This window comes from Bos indicus x Bos taurus, chromosome 13, assembly GCF_003369695.1.
Source record: "Bos indicus x Bos taurus breed Angus x Brahman F1 hybrid chromosome 13, Bos_hybrid_MaternalHap_v2.0, whole genome shotgun sequence".
NCBI classification, from domain to species: Eukaryota; Metazoa; Chordata; class Mammalia; order Artiodactyla; family Bovidae; genus Bos; species Bos indicus x Bos taurus.
This window is the reverse complement of record NC_040088.1, coordinates 20,918,017-20,933,777: the sequence shown is the minus strand read 5'-3', so window position 1 is coordinate 20,933,777 and position 15,761 is coordinate 20,918,017. Positions and strand designations below refer to the sequence as shown.

The following is a 15,761-nucleotide window of genomic DNA, read 5'->3' as shown; positions in this document are numbered from 1 at the left end:
TCCCACCACATCCTCACCACACACCTGGAAGAGAATCCCATCTTTAGTCCCATTTCACACACAGGGGACCTGAGGCTCAGGGAGATGAAGCTCCTTGTCCAGGCTGCACAGCCAGTAACAGGAGGAGAGGATTCAAACTCAGCTGGCCCAGCACTGGAGCCGGGGTATGAGCAGCAGCCCTTTGCTACCCTTTTAATTTCCATTTGCCACCAGGATCCAAACGCAAGTTGATTACCTATTTTACCAGCTGAAGCCTGGGGCCAACACCAGGTCTGAGCTCACTATATCACACTCAGTCCCCTGGGCTGTGTCCTGAGCAGGGACAACTCTCTGCACAGGGTTTCTGCACAGCTCTCAGCTCTGTGCCCACAACCAGGAGAAGAGGGGCCTCAGATATTTGCAGAACTGGGCACAGACAGTCTGGGAGGGTGGTCTGTTGACGGGCCCTAGGCTCTGCTGGATAGGGTTCTCCATGACCCAGGCTTAGGCTTGGGCACCTGCCCTGTGCTTTGATGGTGGGACCAGAGTCAGGGTGAGGAAAGCTAACTCCCAAAACCTCTGGACTTACCCCTACATTCTCCTGGCTGCTATCATGTCCAGGACAGGGTTCCAGGTTTCTACTGAGATGCAGGTGGGCAAATGGAGGAGATGACCCTGGGTGACTAGCAGGTGCTCCCAACCTAATGCCAAGTGGGCATGCATTTGCACTTCCCAGACGAGGTGTTCCAGGTTGACAGGGGCCCCATGCACCAGGCATTACAACCAACTCAAACAGCAGAGGTCAAAGAATAAACAGGGTATTCAAGTCCAAGGACCCACCAGCTGGCCTCAATGTGATGTGTGTGAAATGTCCTTCCCTGGGGACCCAAATGCTGGGCCCTGAGACCTGGGCCAGTCACCTCCTTTCCCTAAACCTCTGTTTCCTCAACTGGAAAGTTGGGCTTTCTGAACCTCCTCACAGAGTTGTCCTGAGCACCAGTTGGGAAAGTGGACCTGCAGTGCCAAGCCCAGGCCTGGCACTCACCTGCCCCTACTGGGAGCTGGGCATCATGGCTGATGAATGCCACTTACTGCTGCCCCCAGAGGACAAAAAAAGCTGGCTTTGTTCTGGGTGTGGTCCGTGATGAAAACTGGCCAGTGCCAGCCAGTGTGACTCCAGGAGTCCATGGCCAGGTGGATGTGGGTCTTGGGAGGACAGGCTGGTGAGAAAAGGAAAGAGGCAGGAAGCCTGAGGGAACCATATACCCATGGGGCAGCCAGACTCAGGGAGGAAAAAAAAGCTAGGAGCAAGAGTCATACAAATGTGCCACAATGATCTTCAATTGAGAGACCAAGGAAATTTTGAATCATGGCTCACAGTCACATCAAGTCACATAGGATATTAGCGGTCATCTGGTCAAATTACCAAGCATCTCTAAGGATGGGACCCTCACCACCTTATGAGGGAGTGGATGGCCTTATAAGATGCTACAGAGATGCTTGGAGCATTCTAGAGCCAGGACAGAGTCTTGGGACCCACATGAGAGGAAAGCCCTAGAGGAAAGGGTGGTAACAGCTTGCTGAGGGCAGAGAACAAGGGGAAAAGTCAAATGATAATGATCTGCTGTGACAGAAGCCAGCAAGAAGCGGAGCTCGGGGAAGATGGGGAGGGACCACCTCAGGTGAGCCGTCACAGAGATTGCGAGGGGATGTCGAGAGCCAGGGACAGCTAAGCAGGCGAGTTCTGGGAAAAGGGAATGGTTTGTGTAGAGGTCAAAGTCAGAAAGGGACATCTTTCTGGAACAGAAGGAAGACAATAAGACCATGGAAGGAGAGGCGGATGAGTCTGGGGTGGCAGTGAACAGTGCCACAAGGCCATGATAAGGATGTTGTTTTGAAGCTGAGTGCTTCGACCTCTGGCCACTGCACTGAGAGTAGATGTGTTGGGGGCAAGTGTGCATAGGAATCCTGCATACATGAGGGTATATATGGAGGCAGATTTTGTTCACTCACAGGAGTAACTCTACTGACTAAATGGAGTAGGCAGACAGCGGTGGGTGGTCCTGAACTGAAAACATTTGCTCCAAAGCTGGCTCCACTGTGAGGGATTTTATGGAGAGCACTCAGACATAAGAGAAGGTTTGGGAAGAATGACCTCACTGGTCACCAACCCTGACTCTGTGGGCCACAATTCTAGCCCCATATCTATCCCTGTCTTACTGGGGGACCTCAAGCTGGTTTCCAAATACTGATCGAATAGTATCATAATTTCCCTCTGAGCCTGCGTTTCCAAATCCTGATGGACTGAAGCTGGATGATCACCATAAGTCCTTCTACCAGAACATTCTCCACTTCATCCATTCTCGGTCTTTATCCCAGCCCCCACTTACAATGGCTGCCTTCTTGGCAGCACAAGAATATGCTCTTAGTCTTGGCACAAAGTCCTCTCCATATCCACTTATTCCAATTCAATCATCCTGGGTGGCCTTTGCTTCGGAAGTCTCTCTCTATTCACTCTGGACAGGGGTTATTTTCATTGGAGTCTCCTTGGATGGCTCTGGATGCAGGGCTTGTTTCCAGGGGCAGCCTCCCACCCCACCGCCATCGGGAGATATAAGGGCCTCAGCACCCAGCGGAATTCAGGAGGCTGTGCAGGGGAGCAAGGACTCTGTAAGTACTTTCCTCCAAACCTGTGACTGGCGGGCTTTCCACCTAATGTCACCCCACCTAAGGCCTTCAGAAGGCTTTGGGGGCTGGAGGCAGAGGGATCGGTCTAACTCAATTATCTTGACTAGCGTCAATTGAAAAATGGATTCAACTAGGAGAAGTGCCAAACTGACATGAAAAGCTGACTCATGATGTGGTGTCCGTTTATGTGTTCATACTTTTATTCAGCTAACTTATTTTGTTGTGTTGAGCGAGGAGCAGGGTTTTTACTATGTGTAATGAATTCAATAGTGATATAAGTCACAATCCCTCCTCTAAGGGGTGCACAGCCTGATGGGAAAGGCAGCCAAGTCTTCCCTAACTGGTACCCAGGATGTGGTCAGACAATGAAGGCAGCAAGATGGTGGAGTGGGGGCCCCTAACCTAGACGCTGGGGAGAGTCTAGAGTGATCTTCCTAGAGGACATGATATCTTACTGAATTTGCAGAGTCAGTAGGAAGTGACTCAGGTAAAAATGAAAAGAAGAGAGAAATGTTCCAGGCAGAGAAGCCAGCATGTGGTAAAGAGCTCTGACCTGGAGTCAGGCATCATTTTTCAAATAGTAGCTCTTTCATTCACTAGTCGTTTATCTCTGGGTGAGTTGCTCTAGCTTTCTGACCTGGTTTGCCCATCTGAAAGAGAGGAAACAACCCAAGCACTGAGTGTAAGAGTCAAAGGTGCTCATCCAAGATCCCGTTTCCCTATGGATAATTCTCACTCCTGTTCCTCCCATGACTGTCCAGGTGTCAGGACAAGATGGTTCAGCTTTGGAAACTTGTTCTCTTGTGCGGCCTGCTCGCTGGGACCTCAGAATCTCTTCTTGACATTCGTGGCAACGATGTTCTGAGGAGGCTGATATCTGGTCTTGAGAGAGGACTTGGTACCTTTGACAGTACAATTGAAAGTGAGTTAACAACAGGGACGGTCAGTGGCGCCTGGGAGCTTCCTGCTAAATACTGTGCCTATATCACCAGAGGCTGTAGCAGGGCCTCTCTTTATCGGTTGTTTACTAAGAGAGATGACTAATTGGTGCCTGGGTCATTGTTTATTATTTTTCTAGAAACAAGCAAAGATTAACTGAATATCACTTTACATCTTCAGTTCAGTTCAGTTCAGTCGCTCAGTCGTGTCCGACTCTTTGCGACCCCGTGAACTGCAGCATGCCAGGCCTCCCTGTCCATCACCAACTCCCGGAGTTTACACAAACTCATGTCCATTGAGTCGGTGATGCCATCTTCTATCACAGTAAACTTTCCTAATATGTTCATAGGATAAATTCTTAAAAGTGACATTTCAAAAGTTCAAAACTATGCATATTTGAAGTTACAGCAGATATTGACAAATAATAATACCCGATGCTAACATTTTCTCCAATAGCCTATGAGATTACCTTTTTTTCTACTTCCCTGACAGCACTGGTTTGAACAACTGAATTTTTTGCCAGTCTCACAGATGAAAGGTTAGAATTCATGTCAGTTAACTTTTCTCTAATTCTGAAAGAATTCATTCATTTTTTTTCATAATTTCATAATTATGGCTAATTACTTAAATATTTTACTTATATTTATACCATATTCTTTTGCTGGGCCATTCAATTTACTTAGTACTTCGTATTAACTAATTGGAAAAGGATTCCTACCTAGCCTAGATAGCTGTAAAATTACCTACCTTTCTAATTAATCACATTTCCTTGTAATTCTGATTTCTTGAAAAAACTTGGCCTTCTTTTCAATTTCTGGAAACATTCCCAGCACCCTGACAAACATGCTTTATAGGAGAAACTAATTTCTGCATATGACAGCCTTTCAAACCTTGCCAGGGCTTGGGCAAATGTCAAAGATATAGGAGGGACCCGCTTTCCAGTTTCAGTGCTGACAAAACTGAGCTCAGAAGCAGAAGTGTCTGGATTATCTATAGGACCAGACGGAGTTTCCGCCTCTGTTTCCATCATTATAATTAGGTAGATATTGTCCATTGCAGAGCCAATCTGAAGTACTCTGATTACATATCCTTTCCTGTAGCCTTTTGTGTGGTTTTTTCTGAGCTCGTTGCTGCCTTCCTGTTTCTCATTTGAATTCCTTTCTACACGTATATTCTGAACTCTTTTCAACTGTGCCATTCTACATCTGCCATGCCACTTCCTCTATCAAATCCCTCTTTTCTCTGAAAGACCCTCTGTTAGGACTCTGTCCTCCTGCTCCTGAATGAATCACTGCTTTCTAGGCCTGTTATCCAGGGCTCCTACTTGCCACTTTAATAATTTAGAGCCATGTTTTTTCTTTGACTCTACATTTTCCATTTCTTATTTTATTCTCAGTTTATTCTGTTTGTATGAGCATCTCCTTAATCTTCACTACTAGAAGCTGATGTGCAATCAATATCTATTGCCTGCTCAATAGTGGATTGATTGCTTTGTTGAAATGATGAGCATATATTAGCATGAAGGTAGCATACCAGGAGCAAGGTCTCCTAGCTGTGTGACTTTGGTCCATTTCTTAATCTTTTGATCCTTTATTTCCTCATCTGAAAGTGCAGATAATAGTAATATCTATTTTATGGAGGTGTTATAAGATGAAATAACATAGGCAAGTAGTCTCGTTTAGTGCCTGTTGCCCAGGAGCTGCTTCTTAAGTTGTATACTACGCTAAATGGAGATTGCTTTTGCAGTTATCTTTCAGAATTTGAAGACTGAATTGGAATCCAGGTGTTTGAACGATGTTGTGGAGGAGACCCAGCAAACTGAGAATTCGTTGGAAGGACTCATTTCTAGAATTTTTCAAGTAGTGAACAGGCTTACAGGGTGAGTTGATGCTTCATGTTGGAGATCTTTGTTCCCAGAAAAGAGAATACATATCTCTGGGGAGGTAAGTTTAATATAAAAGAAAGAAAGATGAATAAACCTTGTGTGTTCTTGCAGAGCAGAAGCAGTCTGAGGCAAGCTCTACCAGAGCCTGGGAAAATTAGAGTCAGGGCTGCAGGGCCTGTGAGCATCTCATGGGTCTGGACCCTCCCATTCTGTGATTTCAGAGTCAGGGTGAAGGTTCTCTTCTCTCTCACCTCTATCTGTTTGCTGATGCCTAAAGTTCCTTTTCTAAGGAATAAGACTTTTCTTCTCTGAATATAGCTGCGTATAAAAGTCTGAATGGCCTCAGCAGAGAGAAAACTAGAATTCACACCACAGAGGTGGCTCCACACATAATGTCTTAAAGTCAGGCAGTTCTGGGTTGAAAATCTGTCTCTGCATAAAAAGAATGAAATAAGGCTATCTGCAGCAACAAAAAGATGGACATAGAGGTTATCATACTAAATGAAGTAAGTCAGACAAAGGAAAAACAAGTACCATATGATACCACTTATATGTGGAATCTAAAATATGATACAAAAGATCTTATATAAAACAGACTCGTGGACATAAAAACAAACTCATGGTTACCAGAAGGGAAAGCAATGTGGGGGAGAAATTAGGAGTTTGGCATTAACATTGCTAAGTTGCTTCAGTCATGTCCAACTCCTTACAACCCTATGGACCATAGCCCGCCAGGCTCCTCTGTCCACAGGACTGTGCAGGCAAGAATCCTGGAATGGGCTGCCATTTCCTACTCCAGGCATTAACATATACACACTACTCTATATACAGTAAACAACCAACAGGGACCGACTATATAGCACAGGGAACCATACTCAGTATTTTGTAATAACCTATAAGGGAAAAGAACCTGAAATAAAATTACCTCTATAAATATACGTCGCTCTATCTGAATCACTCTGCTGCCCACCTGAAACTAACACAACATTCTAAAGCAACTATACGCCAATCAAAAAAAAATTCTGGCTCTGCCTCACGTTTACTCTTGGCGTTGTGAGGGAAATCACAGCCGTTTGAGCCTCAGTCTGCCACGCCATCCATCCAGGGGTTGGAAAGAATCCAACCCCTGGGCAGGGCTCTCATGAAGACCAAAGCAGGCAAGGTCCATGAGGCTCAAAACTCAGCACAACGCTGGCAGAGAAGAGCCCAGCAAAGGTGGTCAGCAGGAGTGACAGGTGTGAACTCTGGTTTTTACACAGGGTGCGAATCAGGAACGTCCAGGTCCCGGATATCACATTCGAAGCGACTTCTGAAAACAGTGCTAACGTGTCGATCCCCATCACCGCTGACGTCACCGTGAGCCTGTGAGTAGCCTTGGCATCTGAGGGTTGGGAGAGGCAGTGAGGTATGGCCAATAGGTCCAATCTGGAATCGGGCACTTTTCCACCCTGCTGCCTTGGTCTCCCAATCAGTAAAATAAGGAGGCCTTTGCAACTCCTAAATCCTAACCTTTAAATTGTTCTAAGAAACATTGCCCAGAATGAAATCTTTTTTAAAAAATCCTCCATTTTTTTTTGGAATATTTTTTGGAATATATTTTTTTGGAAATATATTTCCAAAATCATAAAACTTAATCTAATGATAAAAGTTGAAAATTTGAGAAGACATGAACATTTTTAACACTTCAGCAAAGTTTCCTCTAGCATCATTTTTTCCTCTCAAGATTCTCTTTAAGTAGCAGTGACCAGTATGGGCCATATAGTAGTGTACAGGTCGTAATGAAGGGCATGAGAAAATTATATGGAAACTATAATTTCCAAGTATTTTAATTACTTTATAAATAGAAAGAGAAAGGAAAATGCAGATGTGTAGAAGAGTCTTTATAAATTAAGTGCACTGTGATTTCATCATTTAACTATCATATGAGATCTTGGAATAGTTACTTAACCTCTCTATACCAAACGTTTCCTCACGCTGAAAGTAGAGATAATGATAGTGTTTCTCTCTCATGGTTCTGCACTCAAGATTAACAGCCTTAATCGAGGTGAAATAGTTTTGTGAAATACTAACACAGGGTTTGTGCTCAAGAAATGTAAACTATTATTTTTATTTTATTTATTGGTGTGATACTGTATAGAAATTTCATACAAGCCAAACCCATGTGGCCAGGAGAAGTAATACCTAATGTAAGAATGCAGGATCCATAAAAAATGTACACACTATTGACTTTATCCATAGACATCCCATGCAATGGCCATCTAGAGAGAGAGACTCATGTGGGCAATGTGAAGAGACTTCACCTCTGTTCACTGTGAATCTTATTCCCTGTAGGCCTCTGTTGGGTGAGATTGTCAAACTGGACCTCAATGTGGACCTCCAAACTAGTGTCAGCATTGAAACAGATGCTGAGACTGGTGACTCCAGGGTGGTCGTGGGAGAATGCCCCAACAACCCAGAAAGCATCTCACTCACGGTGCTGCACAGGTGAGGCCCACACATCTCAGCAGAGCAAGGAATTCCAGAGGAGCTGGGACCCATAATTTCAGCTTTATTTCTAACCTTGGAAGGAGCAGAGTATGGTTAAAAAAAAAAAAAAAGGAGAGAGTTCAGGCTCTGGAGTCAAGCTAGCTTTGCCACTCACTTGCTGCTGCTAAGTCGCTTCAGTCGTGTCCGACTCTGTGCGACCCCATAGACGGCAGCCCACCAGGCTCCCCCGTCCCTGGGATTCTCCAGGCAAGAACACTGGAGTGGGTTGCCATTTCCTTCCCCACTCACGTGGGTCTTTGTAATCAATTTAGCCTATAGAAGCTTCAGGGATCACATCTGTATACTAAAGTTGGCAACATTACCTAACTCATAGGCTACTATGTTGACCAAATGAGAAAATGCAAGTGTTTAGCATACTCAGAGAATATATGGCCAAGCACATACTAAGCTTTCAGTAATAATAATATCCATCCTGATTTTCTGTCACTTGGTTCTTCCCATTACTAAGACAGGAGTGTCGACCTCTCAAACCATTTCTATGAATTTGTGTATTTCACCTTTCAGCTTTATTTGTTTTGCTTCATGGTTTTTGATACTCTTTGCATGCACATTTAGCATTGTTACATCTACTTGAAGAACTGACCCTTCTCTTATTATACACTGTCCCTCAAAAAATAATAATGATAATATACTGTGTTTACCTTCTTGCCTCTAGTTAAGAGTGGGCAAGAAGAGTAATCTCTGCCTTGGGCTCTAATTTCAGACTGCCCTAATCATCTTCCACTCAATGGAAGATTCCCAAAATGAGATGGTGAAAAATTAATTCTCTCCATTTAAATCACTGCTCTCCAGTAACCAACAAAATCTAGATCTTAAACTGTGTGCTTGAAAGAGCAGGCTTAGTCCAGGGGTGAAGGTAGAGAGAAAAGGGCCGATCCTGGTCCTGGCAGGGAGAGGAGAAGTGGTCTGGAAGCTGAAGACTGGGGCAGGTTGGCCTTGGCAGGTGTCAAGATTGAGCCATGAGTAGAGGTCAGTCCATCCTGCTCTAAGAAGGGGTCTGATCATAGATTGCCTAGAAACCCTCCAAAACCAAAGATAGGCTCTGCAGCCTGCCATCACTTGGAAAGACTGTAAGTCCAAATGCCTGAGCTCTGCTGGACACTGCCCAGCCTGCAGCACCAAGGAAATCATATCCTTCTGGGTCTCAGTGACCGTATCTCTGAAATGGCATTCCACTCTGCTGCTCCAAACCCTCAGGGGGCCTTTCTCTCCACTTTGGGTGGAATCTCAGGCCTTCCCAGGGCCATCTAGGCTCTGCCTGATCGGGGTCCACCCTCATATCACTGTGCTCTCCCTCTTGGCCACTCTGCCCTAAACACGCTAGTTTTGCTCTGAGTCTCAGAAAAACTCCTTCCACTCAAGACCTCTGATGGGCTGCTCTGGCACCTAGAACACCTATCCCCCATCCATCTCTATGTACATCTCATCATTCAGGGTCTAAAACTAGGTTCCTCCTATTTTCTCTTTCCAGATCTACTCTCCCCCTTCTGAATACCTGTCACAAGTTGTCATTATATATTCAATCATATGTTTACTTCATTTATTCTTCCAGCCAAAAATGTGTGGAGCAGCTGCTCCACGTGAGGCAGCCGCCATTCTGAGCTCTGAGGAATTTGTTGGTGACTGCAGGCAAGGAGCTTGTTCTCGTGGAGCTTAGTCTCTTGAGGGGAAGGCAGACAGGAGAGCATTCAGTACAGCAATAAAGGGCTCACACGGGGAATTTCAGATGGCAAAGATCCCTGAGTAGTGCAGCACGCTTAACAGAATGCTATAGTACAAAGTGTTGCAAAGTCCTTCCTTAGGCAAGCAGTCAGGGAGGCCTGCCCTCAGGTGGTGAGAGGTATGCTGAGGTAGGAAGGAGCCAGCCTTAGGGAAGCTTGTTTAATATGGGGTTGGCCAAAAAATTTATTTGGGGTTCTCCATAAGATGTTACAGGAAACTCAGAACGAGCATTTTGGGCTCTAATATTTAGGTATCACAATAGAGCTGCTTGTGCTTCGTTCATCACTGTGCCCAGTCAGGCTGGGTTCCCAGCACATTTGGTATTCTGTAAATATGTGCTGAGGAATAAATGAATGGATGGCTAGATGGATGGATGGATAAAAGAATGGATGGATGGCTAGATGGATGGAAGGATGAGGTGTGTGATGAGACTCTAATGAGCTACTGGGTGGGCTGCTGGTCAACCATGGAGTTCTAAGTGATGATCCCCCTGGGTAGAGGCTCAAGTCACCTGACTTCAAGGTGCTCTACCATTCACCAACCTTTATCAATTTCCTCTCTTCTCCAGGCGCCCTGGACTGCTCAACGATGTTGTGGACTTTGGAGTCAACCTTGTAAGACAGTTGGTGTCCTCTGTAGTGCAGCACGAGGTGAGTCCCCCACTCTTGGGGCTGCAGAGTCAGGCCTGGTGGTGGCAGCTGTGACATTCCATGGGTGGGCTGTACTCTCTGGGCACCTTCCTTTCTGAGGGGCCAACTTCCCTTTGAGTTGTCAGTTGTTACCCATTCCCCCCACCCTGCTTCGCTCAGCCTGGCCTGGGGAGGAGAAGAGGGCCCAGCATGAGCTGAAATCACTGGGTCCCACACTTGAACCATTTGCCATATCCATGGACTGCCAGTAGGCCTTTTAGCTAATATTTTTCTTATTTCAGTACAACTTTACTTAATTTATTTAAATACCAAAACTACATACACCATAGGTCAGATCCTATGTATCATATACAAAACTGTATGTACCATGTGCCCTAAATTCCAAAGACTCTAGATTATTTACTCTGGAAGGGGGCTAGGAATCTGGGTTGTTGTGTTGCTTTTTTTTTTTTTATCCTCCAGGAGGCCCTGAGATTTACTGAACTGGAGGATCACTGCTCAAACTGTGGGTGTCAGACCAGCAGCACTGACCTTCCCTGGGCATTTTTTAGAATGCAGACCCTTAGGTCCCACTCCAGACCTGCTGCTCATTAATGCATTTTAACAAGATCCTTGAGGAGTTGTATACACACAAAATTGTGAAAAACACTTCTCTACGGTACCCAGGGCCCCATTTGACCCTTGAGGTTTCAGAGTCCAAAGGACAAAGTTTCTAAGAGCACAGGGATCTGGGATGCTTATAGTCTAGATACTTAAGGTACTGGGATTCTAATGTTCTGAGGTTTTTAGGATTCTAGTGTCCTCTGGATCTCAGATATGGGCCTTCTAAGTTTTCATGGCTCTAGAGTTGGACACGACTGAAGCGACTTAGCAGCAGCAGCAGACTCCTAAGGGTCAGAAGTTCTGAGGCCCCAAGTAGTGAGCATGGGTGGCGGGCAGGGTGCTCATAGCAGGTAATAACCAGTCCTCTAACTTCTCCCATCTCTCTTCTCCCTCCTCACCTCCTCACCTGTTTCTTTTCTTCCCTCTTTCCATTTCTCTCTGTGTGACCCTGGCTCTGTGTGACCCTCAGCTGTGCCCACGAATCCGTGAACTCCTTGAAAGCCTGGATACAGAGTGTATTAAGAAACTCATTGGTAAGCCACAGCCTGGGGAAGCAGCTCCCTCTGCAGCCTCACAGGGGCTGGTATGCCACTCTATGCCTACAGCACCAGCAGGTCTGGCCAGGGGACCCTGGAGGAGTGTGGTTGAAGGGGTCCCTGCAGACTGAGGGTCTCTGTCAGTCTTCGAGAGCTTCAACTGCCCTCCTTTGTCCCACTGGCAGAACCTGCTGCCCAGAATGATGTGAGAAAGAGGACGGGCCAGATCTGGATCTGCTACTTAGCAACTGTGCAGTCCTGGTCAACTGGCTCCACCTCTCTGAGCCGCAGGTTCCTCCAAGGTGAAAGGAGATTATGAACACAGCTTAGCTGATGAATAGTTAAAGAAAAAGCCTAATATCCAGTAGGCATTGATGATAAACACCGCCCCTTCCATTTCCCTTCTTATGAGGAGATGTGGTTTCATCCCCAGCCTGGACCTGGGTCTCTGGCATCGCTGGGGTTGCTGGGCCTGTGGGCAACAGAAATGGGATGAGTGAAGCATCAGGGTCCTGGAGGCAGTTCTTCTAGAAAATAGCCACAGACCTAGTTCATTGGGCCATCGCTCTATGCTTCTTATATATTATCTCACTGGATCCTTGCAACGACCCTGTGGGGATGGGTAGTGTCATCATACCCATTTTACAGATGAACTAGCTGAGGCTCAGAGAGATAGAGTGACACACAAGAGGTCCCGTGGCTGTCAAGTCTGACCTGCTGGAGGGTGGAAGTCACTGGTGTCTGATTTGTAGTCAGCTCTCTAGTGCTGGAGCCTGAGAACTGCTACTAATTGTGTTCCCTCAGGTGAACCTCAGGTCACCACCCAACAGGAAATCTGAAGTGCACAGATGAGGAAACCGCTGGGATGCCCGCCTGCTGGTGAGGGCTGGGCCCAGGGCCCTGGGCTGAGAGAGGATGAGACCCCCCACAGGGGCCTGTGGAGAAGCAGAAACAAGCTTGGCTTCTCCTCTTTCTCTAGTGGTAGACTGAGCCCTGATCTCGGTCACAGACCAACTCCTGACCCTTAATCAGACACACAGATTGTGCTTGATGCTGCTCCCTGACTGAGCCCAGAACAGTCAGACTGAACTTGAACTCCAGTTGTTGATTGAGCCCTGATACTGGTCACAGATAGAGACCAGATCACATCTCAGTCTGATCCCTGATCCTGATCATACACTAAGCCCTGAACCCTGGCTCCTCTGGGCCCTGATCAGTCTTTTCACATTGGCCATTTTGCTAAGGTGAGGGAGGTGGGAAGGTGAGGGGATGAATGGGGCTCAGTGCCAGATGCCAGAGAAGGACCCCAAACACAGGTGCCAGTCCCTCCCCAAGCCTCAGAGCTCCCAGGGTTTGGGGAAGGTACTCTTGCAGCCATGTCTGGTGAACCCAAGAGCAGGTGAGGGTCCTGGGGTGTCCATGCCTCACACCAGGGTCTCCTTCCAGACTGGTTCCAGGATGTGACTGAATCTCTGTACCGTCTTCCTCTGGGACGGTCGGTGCTGCCACCATCCCCCAGGAGTGACAACTGAGCCCAGTCAAAGGACACTCTCACACACTCGTGCTCACAGTCAGGACAACCTATGCTCGTCACCCTCCACCCCCAGCAATAAAGAGCCTTTTCAGCACCTCCTGTATGGTCCGTTGCATTCTTCCATTGGGATTTTGGGGGATGTGGGATATGTGCAACCAGGTAAGCAGAGACCTGGATCCGAAGTTGGAAGGGAGTTTGGGGATTATCCAGCCTCACCTCCTTGTCTTACAAGCAGGAAAACTAAGGCCCAGGATGGGCTAGAAAGTGACCTGAGGTGTCATAGAGACAGCCTCACTCTGCTTCCCTACAGCACCACCATGATGGAGGGCTGCCTTCCCCAGCACACCTGACCACATGACCTCCTCACAGCACACTTCTGCTCTTGTCCCCATTGTACAGATGAGGAAACTGAGGCTCATAGAGGACAAGTGACATACCGAGGTTACAGGGTAGCAAGTGGCAGGACTAGTATTTAAAGCCGTGGCTATGGGATCACTTGCTCAGAGCAGTGATGTCCCATCTTCCAGTACTCAGCCACCTCTCCCCAGCCACTGCAGGTCCCGATGTGTGATCTCAGGCAACTTACTAGAACCACACTTCTCTCACCTCCCCAATGGACTTAACAGGAAAACCTCCCTGTTGCACTGTTGTGATGATTGAATGAATCAATGTGTGGAAAATGCTTAAGCAGAGTCTGAGACCTGGTGAGCACAAGATGAATGTCAGCCTCAACACACTGGAATTACTGTCAAACAGTGTTGAGAAATCCCATATTCAATCTTTACACACTCTATCTCACTCGATTCTGATTTCTACTGAGTGATGCAGTGAATTGTTCTTGGAGTAGATGTGGCAACTGAGTCTCAGAGAGGTGAAGTGACTTCTCCAGGGCCACACAGCTGGTCAGAGGCAAAGCTGGATTCCATTTGAAGTCAGCCTTCTCCAGAGCTGGTTTTCCCCCTGCTGGCCATAGCAAAGGGATGAGAGTTTTCCTCTCAGTCTATATTTTGCGACAATCCTAACTCCCACCAACTAAGATCATGGCATCCGGTCCCATCACTTCATGGCAAATAGATGGGGAAACAGTGGGAACAGTGTCAGACTTTATTTTGGGGGGCTCCAAAATCACTGTGGATGGTGATTGCAGCCATGAAATTAAAAGACGCTTACTCCTTGGAAGGAAAGTTATGACCAACCTAGAAAGCATATTAAAAAGCAGAGACATTACTTTGTCACAAAGGTCCGTCTAGTCAAGGCTATGGTTTTTCCAGTGGTCATACTGGATGTGAGAGTTGGACTATAAAGAGAGCTGAGTACTGAAGAATTGATGCTTTTGAAGTGTGGTGTTGGAGATGACTCTTGAGAGTCCCTTGGACTGCAAGGAGATCCAACCAGTCCATCCTAAAGGAGATCAGTCCTGGGTGTTCATTGGAAGGTCTGATGTTGAAGCAAAACTCCAATACTTTGGCCACCTGATGCGAAGAGCTGAATCATTTGCAAAGACCCTGATGCTGGGAAAGATTGAGGGAATGAGGAGAAGAGGATGACAGAGGATGAGATGGTTGGATGGCATCACCAACTCAATGGACATGGGTTTGGGTAGACCCCAGCAGTTGGTGATGGACAGGAAAGCCTGGCGTGCTGCGGTTCATGGGGTCACAGAATCAGACATGACTGAGCAACTGAACTGAACTAACTCCCACAAAAGTGCACAAGGAGGTCTCACAATTCAGAACTTCTCTTGAGCAGTAACCCACTTGGGTCAGTGCTGAGCCTTTGTCCAGGCTGTTCCACCAGCTGGAACATCACTCCTTCTCTCCCTCCATCTGTTTCAATCCTCAGCCCTACAACTCTGCTCAGGAGCTGTCTCCTGGTAAGTGGGGGCCACTCCTCAACATTTCCCCAACTAAGAGACCATGTTTTCCAGCTGGTAGGTCTACCCAAGCTACCTTGTCATCATTGTCTCATACAGACAGAGGGTGCAGGAAGTGTCAGCTCTCATAATAATGGTTTACACATTTTAACAATCTTTTTTTCCCCATTTTTAGTGAGAAATAATTGACATTCATCACTATATAAATTGAAGGCATTGGTTTGATTTCTCTGTATTATGAAATGATTATGACAATAGGTTCAGCTAACATTTATCTTCTCTTATAGGTACAATAAAAAATTCAGAAAAAAAGAAAAACATTTTTTCATTGTGATGAGACCTCCTAGGATTTGCTGTCAGCAACATTTCTGTATATCATGCATCACTGTTAGCTCTAGCTGTCATGTTGTACATTACATCCCCAGTATTCATATGTTCAGAATTGTAAGTTTGTACTTTTGACCATCTTCTTCCAATTCCCTCTTCTCCTACTCTCCACCTCTGGTTATCACATCTGATTTCTTTTTCTATGAATTTGTTTTTGTTTTTAGTTTCTAATTATAAATGAGATCACACAGTATAGGTCTTTTTCTAACTTACTTTATTTAGGATAATGCCTTTAAGAGCCAGCCATGTAGTCACAAAAAGTAAGATTTCATCATTTTTAATGACTAAATAATATTCTCTGTGTGTGTGTGTATATATGTGTGTATATATATATATACATATATATAGATAGATAGATTATATATACCATAATTTCTTTATCCATTCATCCATCAATGTATATTTAAGTGTTTCCAAG

The 15,761-nt window shown here is 46.0% G+C and overlaps 1 protein-coding gene across 1 annotated transcript; it reads left to right on the top strand.

The window, feature by feature from the left end:
* Nucleotides 1-3,424: 3,424 nt before the first annotated feature.
* LOC113902786 (short palate, lung and nasal epithelium carcinoma-associated protein 2A-like) lies at nt 3,425-13,177 on the top strand. Its single transcript, XM_027558160.1, has 8 exons — nt 3,425-3,589; nt 5,353-5,485; nt 6,751-6,855; nt 7,823-7,975; nt 10,329-10,410; nt 11,483-11,546; nt 12,354-12,428; nt 12,996-13,177. The coding sequence occupies exons 1-7, from the start codon at nt 3,442-3,444 to the stop codon at nt 12,386-12,388; spliced, it is 720 nt and encodes a 239-aa protein (XP_027413961.1). The 5' UTR covers nt 3,425-3,441; the 3' UTR covers nt 12,389-12,428; nt 12,996-13,177.
* Nucleotides 13,178-15,761: the final 2,584 nt, after the last annotated feature.

Bases quoted from the DNA above. Each gene is read 5' to 3' on its own strand.
- LOC113902786 (XM_027558160.1), top strand. From the start codon at position 3,442: ATGGTTCAGCTTTGGAAACTTGTTCTCTTGTGCGGCCTGCTCGCTGGG. The intron at 5,486-6,750 runs GTGAGTTGATGC...GTTTTTACACAG, and splicing joins GTAGTGAACAGGCTTACAGG to GGTGCGAATCAGGAACGTCC. The intron at 11,547-12,353 runs GTAAGCCACAGC...GTGTTCCCTCAG, and splicing joins GTGTATTAAGAAACTCATTG to GTGAACCTCAGGTCACCACC.